The 13,997-nt window shown below is 41.8% G+C and overlaps 1 protein-coding gene across 2 annotated transcripts in view; it reads right to left on the reverse strand.

The window, feature by feature from the left end:
- pwwp2b (PWWP domain containing 2B) overlaps positions 1–8,489 on the reverse strand; it is a 33,978-nt gene extending 25,489 nt beyond the window's left edge. Inside the window, exon 1 of one of the 2 annotated variants that reach the window (XM_042065917.1) lies at positions 8,143–8,489. In XM_042065917.1, coding sequence (XP_041921851.1) covers positions 8,143–8,279 — 137 coding nt within the window. In that variant the 5' untranslated portion in view covers positions 8,280–8,489. The remainder of the gene's footprint in view (positions 1–8,142) is intronic. The other variant, XM_042065916.1, reaches the window with a different exon arrangement.
- Between the last annotated feature and the right edge of the window lie 5,508 nt (positions 8,490–13,997).

The raw sequence follows: 13,997 nt of genomic DNA on the forward strand, positions 1-13,997 counted from the left end.
TCCGGATCAATGAGTAAAGCACCCACTTCCTTCATTTAGCGAATTCCCGATTGATGCACGTTACTGTTTACTAGTTAGCCTACAAACTCGGGTGCTGCGTGTCGGGAGTTCTCTGCCTCCGCCTCGTTCGTTAATTGTGAATAACGGGACACCACGGCGGACATAGTACAGACAAGTCCTAAATTATGCAATAGCAAACGTCAAAAAGTCTAATTGCTCCTTTTTGAAACGGACTGTCAGAAAAGACAACATGCACCCAGGGCCAGCCGTAATTTAATCCGACCTGAACTAAATCGCGTCCTGAGCTTTAGGCTCTCAAAAGTGTAGCTTGTAGTCTACACATGGACACAAATTGCATACTTAAATAGCCTAAGAACTATTTTAAAACTGTTTTGTTAAACTATTCAACCGTAACACTTGCCATCACGCATGCACCTCTTCCTCTCCCTCTCTCGTGCACTCACACACACGATGGCAAAGCATCTTCTTTGTGACAGGTCCCTTAACAAGCACATAGCCCATTGTGTAGGCCTAGTCTATGAAAATAATTGCCATCACTTAGCTCTTGGATTAACATGATACACAGGATTTACACTTGCAAGTGATGCAAGTTGATAGACAATTGTGTATCAAAAGAAGAAAGAAAAGTTTGCATAATTAAATGCTTTTGAATTAATTTTTTGCAGCATATCGCCTTTACTACCTACCCCCCTTTTTGACAACTGACATATCGGTTTTACATATTGGTTATCGGCCTCCTGTTTTGGTAATAACTGATATCGGTATCGGCCCTGAAAAAAAACATATCGGTCGATCCCTACCCTGGGCCTCTTACATCCTTCCCATCCATCTGTGAGCCGGTGCTGCACTTCGCTGTCTGGTCGAGGGGATTTCTCGGGACAGCAGCTGGAGCTACTCTGCGAAAGATCTGCCGAGGCTGCCGAGCTGTTTCTGACCTGTGAGCTGCCATGCCAACTGCCTGGATTAAGCAGACTAACATTAACGTTAACGTTGAAGAACTCTGCATTACAAGATCGCCCACGACTTTCGGACTGGTATGCTTCCAGTGATCTCCAGACTAACAAGGCCTAACGTTCACGTTATCTCCAGACTGCCAGTGAGTGTAAAGAACTTTGTTGGCTTTGCATCGGTTGTGGAGACACAGCTGTGCGCAGTTTCACGCGAGGCATCATTGCCCTTGGACATTTTCAGCCGGTTGGAAATTGGACTAATTCTATTTTTTATTTATTTTATTTCTTAATTTGTTTGTTGTCTGTCTTGGGGTCACGGGTACGCTGGCGACTACGCCGCTCCGTCCGGCATCTTTTGCGTTTGTTATTTCTTAAATGTAGTTCTATGTCTTGGTGTCACGGTTACGCTGGCGACTACGCCACTCCGTCCGCTATTGTCTTTGTTAGTCTATGTGTCAATGACAATGTCTTATATGTGGAGCGCTTTGGGTTGCACTCTGTGCATGTTAAATGCGCTATACAAATAAAACTGACTTGACTTGACACCTCCCTCCTGTAGGCCGCTTCATCACCCCCAGTGATGCGACTGATTACTGCAGTGTCATCCGCAAACTTTCATGATGATGTTGTCCTTGTGGGAGGCGACACAGTCGTGGGTAAACAGGGTGTAGAGGATGTGGCTAAGGACACATCCCTGTGGGGTGCCAAAGTTGGTGATGATGCTGGCTGGGCATAAAAAAAAAAAAATTCTTGGGTTCCGGTTTCCAACCGACCCTGCCAATTTATGTGCGACCCAAATTTATTTTATGAGCTTGGGGAAGAAATAACACTAAATAGTCTAGGCTACATTAAATAAATCCACAAATAAATAATTACATTAATTACCCCTTGCGTTATGAGCGTATTCTCTCTTTTACAAAGTAGCCTATGCACAGCTGTTCACGAAGACGATTGTTTTCGTCACTTACCAAGGCACTCGCAATTTTGTCCAAACACCGCAACATTTTCGCAAATTTGACCAATCATCGTAGTTTCACCGTGAAATTTCACCTACCACAACAGTCCCTCGCACAGAATATTGAACCAGATGGCACACTTACTTCTGCACCTTCTGCATATGACACCAAAGACTGCACTAACGTGTTCGTTCCTCTGCAGTTTTGATGACAACAAATAGAAGGCTAACGTTAATGATCTGCTTACTTGCATCTCTCAACCTGGTGTTGCTAACCTACCTAGGCTATGAAAGTAAGTTAATTAAGGCCTACTTGGTTTAGTGACATTTGAGTAGGCTATGCAACCCATTGGCAAACGTTTACCTGGATATGTCCTTTTAGCTTATGTCATGTTTGCTAGCTTGTGGGCTTAGTTTGAGTAGTGCTACTAAAATCATAGAAATTAATAAAATTGCAAGACATTTACAGTACCTCTTCTATGATCCAAGAATGATTTTATTCGAGTTGTTTTTTTTTACATTTATTTTAACTAAGGACATAGAAGACATTCCCAATTGCATCCACATATCGTAATGCACTATGCAAAAAGTGATTTACACTCGTAGCCGAACACAGTGAGATGCAAGCCTTCCAATCCACTCAGAAATGTAATTAGGCTACTCTCACGTCCTTAAAGGAGCAGGCAGTCAATTAGACGTACACCACCAATGTAATGACATTAAACAGAAGTGTAGTCAAATAGTTTACATCAATATGAAATTACTAGATACTTACTTGGCTATTAGTAGTTATGCAGGCCACAGACTATGAATTATTAAAAAGATATGAACCTAATATGAATTACAAAATATATGAATGTATTGAAACATATGACATGATGCCATCTCTTTAGGTGACTGTCTTTTTTGGACAGTTCTACAAAAGGTTATACTGCTTTGTGAATTACCGCAGTCAAAGCATTTTCACAAATAAAGTAGGCCTACTTTGATTTTTTAATAAGCATCAAGATTATCAGTGTGATTTTGGTCTTACTAACCTTAATTGCCCTAAATTAAAAAAATAAAAATAAAAAAAAATCAACTATTTTTGCAATTTTCCCTTCCTCCCGCAATTTCTCCACAAGAAACAGCTAAAAACACCGCAACTTCCATCCAGGCATTTTAGGTCGAAACAGTCTCAAAAAACCTCGTGAAATCCTGGAGGGACTGCTTTTCTACCTATCCCTTACTGCCACTGGGAAAAAAAAAAAAAAAGAAAAAAAAATTCCCTACCGACCCATGGCCTCAACTGACAACCAACAGGAACCAAACCTTTTTTTTTTTTTTTATGCCCTGAGGTCTTATTGCCAATCCTGACAGACTGAGGCCTGCCAGTCAAGAAGTCTAGGAGCCAATCACAGAGGTTGGGGTGCAAGCCAAGTGTAAGCGGTTTGTGGGTGAACTAGTATGTATTGTAGCTAGTATACAATTCTACCAGAGTAGACGATAGTAGTACGAAGCAGGCCTACCTTAACACAGACCATCATTGAGTCTCTCTCTCTCTCTCTCTCTCTCTCTCTCAGACGCAGCAAAGAGTTAGCGTCAAGTATCCACTATCGTTTAGCTATTGCATTTGTTTGTAACTGATGGATAATTTGTAGCACGGTATAGCAGAGCTGAATAAGGTACTGCCTATATAACCACAATTGTCACCCACATCACACATTGAAACTCATGTTGCTCCACATTATAGGTTTTTAAGAACTGAATGTATTCAACTGTATAACTGAATGTATTCGTTATTTGTGGTATTGGTTGGTATATTTTGTTACTGTTAAAGCCTATTGTGCAAGCTTGCTATTTGTGCCCAATAGATTCCAATTTTTGTGACCATTATGATCATCAAGTGATATGGACCACATTAATTACTGACATGCTACCTGATAAACGGGTCAAAAGCGGACAGGGGCCGGATTAGTTTTTTGAATATCTATCCATAAATTGCAGGAAGGTCTGTCTGTCTGTGTGTCAGTTCCTCACATATCTGTCGAACCGTTGGCCTGATTGATTTGAAACTTGCCAGGTGTCTCGCTACGGGCACGATAGGCCTGCACGATTCGGGGAAAAATATGAATCACGATTTTTTAGCTTAGAATTGATATCACGATTCAATGCCACAATTTTTTTTTTTTCTCACGAAGTGTAATGTTTATTGCACGCATAAACCATAACAATACAAAACAACTTAGCAGTACCAAACAGATTTTTTTGCCACCTTTAGCACATTGTGCATCCCCACAAGCCTCTAAACATGGAGGATTCAATGAATAAAGAAAACACTAGCCATTTAAGTACAGTAGGCTACCAAAATTAGTATAACACATTTAACTAAATATGGTCATGATACAGGCTCTATCTGAACTCCTTGAACATGTCCTTACATAAAAAAAACTAGTCAATCAACATGCTGCAGCTATAGCTTCAGACTTTGTCACTTGCCAATTTAAAAGGTGCTCTAAGCGATGCTCGGTAACGTCACTTCTGTTGACTTTCAAACAAAACAGAAAGCTAGCTCGCTACTTCCACCCCCTCCCGTGCTGCTCCAGTGCAATTTAAACTCTCCTAAACGCGCATCTCGTCTGTGATTTGCTGGAACAGTTTGTTATGTTTGTATGGGCTTAGGTTTGCCCAGGTTGTTTTTGCTGCTGTTTTTGGAGCCTGGGCTGTCCACAGAGATCGCGTTGTTTTACAGCAGGGGTCTCCAACCTTTTTGGTAATGAGGGCTACCTGAAGACCCGAAATCATATGGGGGGCTACTCATTTGAAACAAACAAACCCTCACCCCTTTTTTGTGAGGGTAGTCCTCCTAAATAATAGGCCTATGTGATTTTTACTTTTAAATTTATCAATATTCTGTAGGCCTATAAGTCTTTATATATTAAGCAACTGTATTTTCATCTGATTCTTCAATACTTTAATATCAATATGCAACACTACCAACATATTTGTTCAGTTTGTTCATTAATTCACAAAAACAATATTTTTGTGCAATTAATAATTTGGTTTACAATTTGTACCCAATTTATACCCACCCACCATTATGAATTCAGGGGTTGTTTAAGTTCTGATATCAGTGGACAATTCGGTTTTAACATTTCAGTAGTAATCACCCACACCACCCTAACATATGAAGACTCCTTTTCAAGTTATTGCACACCTGAAATCTCTCCATGATCTGACAAAAAAGGTAATGCACAGTCCTGCTCAGTCAAGCATACCACAAAAGTTTCAGCGCTATTATATGGCAGTAGCCTACGGAGGAGAAAAGGCCTGTGAGCCAAAGCAATCGTTTTTCAGTCCTTGAACAATCATGCAAGAACCGTATTTGACGAACATAGAATGTCCACAGAACATTTGCAAAGATATGCTTCCATTGGCTACACCAGACGAGCAAGTTTTTCCCCCCTTTACTGTCTATGCGTGCGAGCAGCGTGTATGCGCTCCGCTTCCGTTGTCGTTTAAAGATTGAATGGGAAACGGATTTGGAGCCAAAGGCTAAAATTTAACGCAGCTACAATTTGTAAGGCATCACCAATAGCAATTTAATGTTACAGATGTATGGCTACATAGATTCTTAAAATGGTTCTGGTCTAGACTTAAACATCTATTGAAAACTTCACAATGGAGCGTGTTTTTAGAGCGTGATCTGCAGGCGACCTGAAGGCTATTTTTAGAAGGTGCGCTGGGGGCGCCTCATAGCCGTTCCGCAGGCTACCTGGTGCCCGCGGGCACCGTGTTGGAGACCACTGTTTTACAGTGTTCAGGACACAGACAGCTAGCGATTGGTTAGGTGATGTTTGCAGTAAGTGACATAAAATGTTTTAGCCTAAAAATGTGTGGCATCGCATAGAGCACCTTTAAGTACAGTATCAAAAACAGAATGATCTCTTAGCACACTCTTGAACTGCTTGCCTTTTAGAGAATTAACATTCAACTGGCCATGTAGTTCGGTTTGAGACTAAGTGGTTGGCGGATTCTCATCACTAGTACCCAATGTTTTTTGCAGTAGCCTACCCTAGGCTACAGAACATTTCTTAAAAGTTATTTCTCCACCACTGGCTCATTTTATCAAACGGGTGCTTTCTTTACATCGCCCGCCACCTGTGGTTGTATAGAGTAACCTATGAACATATTGATCTCAATGGTGCACTTTGCCCATGTTCAGGGTGGAATAAAAAAGAAAGATTTGTATAAGACAAGTCCAATTGGTGTTTTTAAAAAGAAGGGATCATGGAGAATAAAGAAAAAAATATTTTTAAAAATCTTTGCATATTCCAACAAGGTGTTTGGGCGCTCTGAAAATGAGAACCAAAATGATATTTCAGACTTGTTAGGTCTGCTGTTCAGACCCTGAAGGATTTTTTTTCTGTTCATTGCTTTTTGAGAGAGTGTTTCTACTTACCTCAGTAAGGAAAATAAATCAAGAGCCTATGTTGAGTACCAATAATGTCTTCTGAAGGCCTAAACAGAGCCCAGCCAAAAACTCCAATACAATTTTGATCAACTTTGAGGGACAGCTATGACCATGCAGATCATCCAGACCAAACGTGGCGATTTTGCTACACTATTCATATTTCTGTACCAGCCACCTCCCCCCATAAAACGGTCTGTATCTTGGAAAGTATTGATCTTACATAAAAGTAATTTTACAGTGTGTCTCCTGGGTAATATAGGTACACCTGGTAATTGTTTCAGAATTTTTTGAGACCTAAGTGCGTGGGCCCTGGTTGAATTGACGTGGAATGACCCATTTGTATGTCGCTTTGGACAAAAGTGTCTGCCAAATCCCATAACCATAAATTTGGAAAAATTGACTCAGTGGTCGGTTCATTGAGGAAGGAAATTTCATCAGTATGTGACGATCTGACGCGCTAACTTCCTCTACTAATGCTCTGCGGGCAACATTGGACTTATGTATAAGTAAGAATATACTCTTTTGATCCCGTGAGGGAAATTTTGTCTCTGCATTTATCCCAATCCGTGAATTAGTGAAACACACACAGCACACAGTGAACACACAGTGAGGTGAAGCACACACTAATCCCGGCGCAGTGAGCTGCCTGCAACAACAGCGGCGCTAGGGCCGTGAGGGGTTAGGTGCCTTGCTCAAGGGCACTTCAGCCGTGCCTACTGGTCGGGGTTCGAACCGGCAACCCTCCGGTTACAAGTCCGAAGTGCTAACCAGTAGGACACGGCTGCCCGGCACGGCTATGTAGCCTACTCATATGGAGGCTAGTGAGTGGATCATGAGGAGATGTTTGCTGAATGTGACAAAAAATGTTATGGGCTAACTTTACATGAATGAAAAGCATACTATCGCCGACTGCACCTTTAACATTTCAAAGGGCTGTAGTTTCCAAACATTGATTTCAAAACATGATTTTAAAAAATGTCTAATTTATGTCTAACCCTACTAGTGAAATACGGTGACCCAGAGCCATATAAAGGTACCTTTATATGGCTCTGCTGTGACCTATAAAAACAAGTGAATACGTATCCGACTGGATCAAGGCTGGTCAACATCGACCCTGCATGTTTGGCCTTCACAATTAGAATGTTTTGTTGGAAAAGTGGCCCAATCTTGCAATCTTCAGTCCACACCGTTAACTACTGGTGTTACAACGAAACTTGATCAAACATTAAATAAGATTCCCAGAGTGTCCAGCCATTATTAAGTCCTCCTCGGACGTTTTATCGGCTTGACCGACAATGGGATCTGATATTCTCTTCGGTTTCACCGTTTCTACGAAGGTCATCTTCCAAACTGATGCATGTGTTTACATCTGTGTTGAAGTTAAGCAAGACGGTGTTGAAGATAAAGAAAACAAAGCTACCCTAATGTTAATTAGCTAGGCAATGACTGCTTTAACTATCCAGCTAGCTCGGGCTTTGTCTAGCAAATGGTCATGTGGGCCAAACAGAATTCAGCGGTTTTAACACTGTCAATAACAATGACCGTATCTAATGTCTAGACATTTATGTTAACAGTTGAAAACAGCCATCATATCTAACACAATCTGTCCAATGTTAGACTTCGATTAACGTTATTCTGTTAAGTTACTAACGTTTGCAAGTAACGTTGGGCTAGGCCATAAATTAAATTGGCATTTAACTTAACGTTAAGGTTAGGGCGTAAACACAGAGGTGGACATGCAAATTGGAGAACACTAAACTTACTTTTTAGTAGAGTCAAGTAATATGCCCGTGTAGCTCCTTTCTTGATATGTTAGCGTGACCACCAATGTATCATTTAGTATTTGCTCAATAGTCACCGGTATCCGTGAGCCGGCCCGCAGCTCCTCCGTTAAAGCCATGGTTTTCTGAGTGGGTTTGTTTAGTTCTAGTAACGTACAATTCGAACCACGTCGCGGAACCGCTGTGTCAACCTCACAACAATTCGTTCTTGTGAACAATTCCCGTTCCTTTTCACCAGCGCATAAAACGACAACGATTTACCAACGCAAAACAACTCAAGCTACTACTTCCTGCGGTCAACAGGGCGGAGCTAAGTTCGCCTACAAAAAAGCTGCCATCTTTGACATCCGGTATCTGGCGATTTTTCCTATGGGAAAATAACATGGGGATTTTGAATTATCCAACCAATCCAAACCCTCGCGAGGATAAAAAAAAAAAAAGTCTGAAATGCAGACGTTTTCCTGAACACACTTTTGTCCTCTGCCTTCGAGTGGATACTGTGATCTCCGGTACGTGAAGGTGACACACTTAGATTTTTGCTACCCCAGAGTTAACTTGCAATGCAACTTGGTAGTTAGCTTCAATTAACCACCGGAACTCCTTATATGGGCAAAGATGGCCGTATTGGTTCTTTTTTGTAGGCGAACTTCAGAGGTCTATCTAAATATGTTCTGTCTAGAATAGACCCATAGGAAAAATCGCCAGATACCGGATGTCTAAGATGGCAGATTTTTTGTAGGCGAACTTCAGAGGTCTATAGGGCTGGAGGGGCAATGCCCCCCCCCAAAAAAATATCTTCTGCCCCACCTAATTGGTCAATTTTATTTGACAGCTATTGAATCTGCCAATCACACTTTTCTAATTCGCCCCGACTGAATTTTGCTGGTTGCTGGTTGGATAGTATAAATATCGGAGCAGCAGCATTCCCCTGCCATTCCACACTGTGTGCATAGCACTTGCTGTTTCATACTTCAGTAAAGAGGGCTATCATATTTCCATAAAGGTTATACTATAATATAGATTGTTGTTACTGGTTTAAATAAAGACCTTTAACTGTAGTGTTAGTGTTTGTATTATTCTTGTTTTGAATAAGGTTCTTTTTTTTAGCTAATGTGTATGTTAGCTTTCTAATGTGATCTAGCCAGTTAGTTTGTTAACATTGGTCATTCTTTAACTGTGTTATAAGTCAAGGTGGGAATTTTACGGCGGCCACGACGGCTATGCCCCTTGCGTTGGCCGTGATGCCCTTTTGAAAATCGGAGGTTCACAGGCCACTGTGGCCTTGGTGCCCCTTTCTTTCGATATTCTGCTTTGCGTCCGAGTAGCGATTTTTATTTAGCCTATGGTCTGTCAAATTAAGCTTAGCATTCACAGCGCAAATTAATTTAAGTCTTTTACGCAGTGGAGAAAGTGACAGCGCACTGCAAGAAAGAAAATGTGTCCAAATTCACCCATTCTTTGCTGAACTACTCCCGAAGTAGCCTACCCGTCACATAGATATCACATGTATCACATCAGACGAAAGAGCTTTTTCTCAGCTTTTAAACGATGTTAGCCGCTAGTTGTTTTGGTAAACGGTTCATGAGAAAAGTAACTTTAATTTAAACTAGAAATGTAATGCCAGAGGAATTACAATAGTGGATGGAAAGTTGCTGGCTTAAAGGAATTATCCGGAGTAAAATGCACTTTAGATCAATTTACGGACGATTGGGAGTACATACGTTGAGTTGACATCAAAATCATGTCATTCGGATGTGTTTTGAGAAAGCGTGTGTTTTACCGTTTTTAGTCAAAACTCGTTAGCCTGGAAGTGACCAGGGCAAGTGCCCATGAACACCTGTAGATATCATCGACAGGAACTTCTAATGATAGGGACATTGTACACTGAATCAGTTATAACAAAGACTCACTACTTTGGGCATGTACCAACGGAGATCGCTCGACCAGTGGAGAGTCAATGGATTATTACCCCGGGAGGCAGACGCCGGAGGCGGCGCAGAGACCGACGACAGAAGCGGGGTTGCAGAGCAGGGGTCAAGGTCCGGCTACGGAGGGAACCACACAGGCCTGCGCTACCCAGCATTCTCGTGTCTAATGCCAGATCGCTATGCAACAAGATGGATGAGCTAGCGGCTACAATCGAGGCAAACGGATCTGTCAAAGACTGCTCGCTGGTAGTGATTACACGTGACGTGGCTGCACACGGGGATTCCAGATGAGGCGATTATGCTTGCAGGCCGTACAGCACACCGGGCCGATAGAACTAGCAACTCCGGTAAGAGCAAAGAAGGGGGGCTCTGTGTTTACTCTAACAACAAATGGAGTACCAGTGCCACAGTGACGGAAAGACACTGTTCACCAGATCTGGAGTTTGTCATCCTGAGATGTCGACCCTTCTACTTGCCGCGTGAGTTCACGGTTGTTTTTATCACAGCTGTTTACATCCCACCCAGTGCTAACGCTAGCATTGCTCTGGATATCTTGCAGACAAGTGTTAGTAAACTCCAGACCACACATCCAGACGGGATTTTTATTATAGCAGGGGACTTTAATCATGCAAACCTGCGCACCGTCCTTACCAAACTTTACCAACATGTAACATGTCCAACTAGGGGCGATAAAACTTTGGATCATGTATACAGTAACATCAGAGGGGCATATAAAGTTTCCGCTCACCCCCATTTAGGGCAGTCTGACCATCTGACCCTCTTTCTCACACCAGCATATAGACCTGTTGTTAAGAGATCTATGCCTTCAGTCAAACTAACAAAAATGTGGCCAGCTGCTGCAATTCCACAACTGCAAGACTGCTTTGAGTGCACAGACTGGGGACTGTTCTCAAAGCAGAGCCTCGAGGGCTACACTTGCACTGTTCTGCAAACAAAACTTGCATTGACAATGTCACTGTAGATAGGCGAGTGAAATATTATGAAAATAACAAACCTTGGATGAACAGAGAGGTGAAAAACCGCGACAGAGCCTTTAGGTCCGGAGACATGGAACTTTATAGCACCACCAGATCCAACCTGAAGACAGGATAAAGGAGGCTAAGGCAGCCTATAGGAGAAGGATAGAGGGGCACTTTAATGCGGGGGATCCCAGACGTGTCTGGCAGGGAATCCAACATCTCACAAACTTCAAGGGCTCAAAAGACTGAAGCCCAAGTGCCAGCTGCAATCTGGCCCAGGAGCTCAATCTCTTCTTTGCACGCTTTGAGGTGAATGAAACCAGGACTGAGCCAACACCAGCAACAATATCAACACTCATGCCTACAGATGCTCAAGCTTTTTCTGTACACAGAGGAGGTCAGGAGAGCTTTTTGCAGCGTGAACCCCAGGAAGGCTGCCGGCCCTGACGGGATCCCAGGGAGAGTGCTGAAGGACTGTGCCGACCAGCTGACTGAGGTTTTCACCCACATCTTTAACCTCTCTCTGTCTACCTGCTCCATCCCCAAGTGCCTCAATTCTGCCACCATGGTGCCGATCCCGAAAAAGCCAGGGGCGACTAGCCTCAATGACTACAGACCAGTGGCCCTTACCTCTACCGTCATGAAATGCTTTGAAAGATTACTGCTACACCACATAAAAGATTCCCTCCCCCCCATACTGGATCAGCACCAGTTTGCCTACCAGGCAAACAGGTCAACTGCGGATGCTATAAACACAGCCCTGCACAGTGTGCTAACTCACCTTGAACATCCTGGCACCTACGCAAGGCTGTTGTTTGTTGACTTCAGTTCTGCATTCAACTGCATTATCCCCGCAAGACTGGTGTCCAAGCTACATGGCCTTGGCATCAATACCGGCATCTGCAGTTGGATTTACAACTTTTTAACAGATCGCCTCCAGTCAGTTCACCTGGGCTCACAACTCTCCTCCGTTCTCACACTCAGTACTGGAGCCCCCTAGGGCTGTGTGTTAAGTCCCCTTCTCTACACCCTATACTCGACTGCACCCCAGTTCATGACAGTAACATCTTCATCAAGTTTGCAGATGACACCACGGTTGTTGGACTCATTCACAACAATGAGTCCGCCTACAGGGATGAAATACAAAAACACGCCACCTGGTGCTCCATCAACAACCTGTCTCTCAACACCTCTAAGACCAAAGAGGTGGTGGTAGACTTCCGGAGGATGGGGACCAACCATGCCCCTATCTACATCAACGGGGACACTTTGGAGAGGGTCAAGGACTTTAAATTCCTGGGGACATACATTTCACAGGACCTCACATGGGCAACCAACATCACAGCTCTTGTGAAAAAGGCACAACAGCAACTATATTTTCTTAGGTCGCTCAACAAAATCAACCTCCCCCAGAAACTGCTACTATCCTTTTACAACTGCTCCATCCAAAGCATCATCTCACATGACATTCTGGTGTGGTTTAGCAGCTGCACCACTGCTAATAGAAAAGCTCTAGACAGAGTAAGGAAATCTACACAAAATATAATTCAAACAGCTGCAATCACTCACAGACATATATGGGCGATTCTACCGAATTCGTGCAAATTGCTGTCCCGGAACCAAAAAACTAATTTAAAAAGCATTAATGTAGGAAAATGTTTGATAATAAAAAGATATAAGCAAATAGCAATCAAAACCCAAAGTAATATTTGAGGTAGCTGCAAGCTTTATATATAAAATATCATCATTTATATGGTGCTTTCTATTGAAAGGTGGTTGTCCCAAACCCTAAGGTCTAAATTTCACCATAGAAAAAAAAATATGAAATATTTTTTTAAAAATGTTTTATCATTGTTTTTAGAAGTATCTTTTTGAATACTTTTAGTAATTAAAAGCAAAAATATATATTTATTGAATATTTTCAGGAAAAATCATGAATAATCATGTAAAAATAGCTGTCCCATATTTTCACGTCACTACCGAAACATTGTACAGTTTGGTCAATAATATGATACTGCTTTAAGCCACTCCCCTCCATTTTGGACCAGGAAGTTTGTCTGCGCCTCTCTCCCTCATGGTGGCATGGTGAGTAGATCAGTCCTACCGTTTTGAAGTAAATGTGATCGAAATTTTGGAAATCAGTGTGTGACATTTATGAATGTCACTACCGATCACACATTTTCAACTCTTAAATAAGTTTTTTTGAGTGTTTCTACTGGTCATTTAGGTTTTAGTCATGTTTCAATGTCCAGAACTGTGCTAGCTAACTACATACTGACTAGCATCTTAGTGCTAGGATCACAATTAGCTTATATCGTCACTACCGAAACAGTCACAACCGAAACATGTGTTGACATTTCGGTTGTGACGTGAATGTTTCAGTAGTGACAAAATTACACATTTCTTTATTTTGATAAATAAATAGAAACATTCAAGTGCACATATATTCTTTTTCAGTACAAATAATTTGTCAGTCATATTTCTGTAATGTTTTATGTGATTTGACTAGGACTAAAATAAAATGAACTATGCCAGATTAATTTAATCAATTCTTATAGCTTAGATGGTTAAATGACTCATTATTGAGATGAATGAAGGCTATATGGTTCTACCTCTGGCCTCTAGGAAAACTTTCTGTGCTAATTTAGCGGGACTTTGACTGATTGCTTTATAGGATTGACATAACAGCACTTATCAGTATCATTGTAAATGTCATTGTTAAGTGTAGACATGGCAGGCACACACTAATAATATAAATATCTATGGTTAATTTGTAGAGATAGCTACGGTCAGAGAGGAATTGCCAACATGCCTAGACGGAAAGATGAAAGTAGAGCTGACAGAGTGAGAAAATACAGACAAAGATTGAGGGAGGACCCAGAGAGGTACCAAGAATACTTAAGAAAGGAAAGAGTAAATAGTAAATACA

This window comes from Alosa sapidissima, chromosome 16 (assembly GCF_018492685.1).
Source record: "Alosa sapidissima isolate fAloSap1 chromosome 16, fAloSap1.pri, whole genome shotgun sequence".
In the NCBI taxonomy this organism is placed as follows: Eukaryota; Metazoa; Chordata; class Actinopteri; order Clupeiformes; family Clupeidae; genus Alosa; species Alosa sapidissima.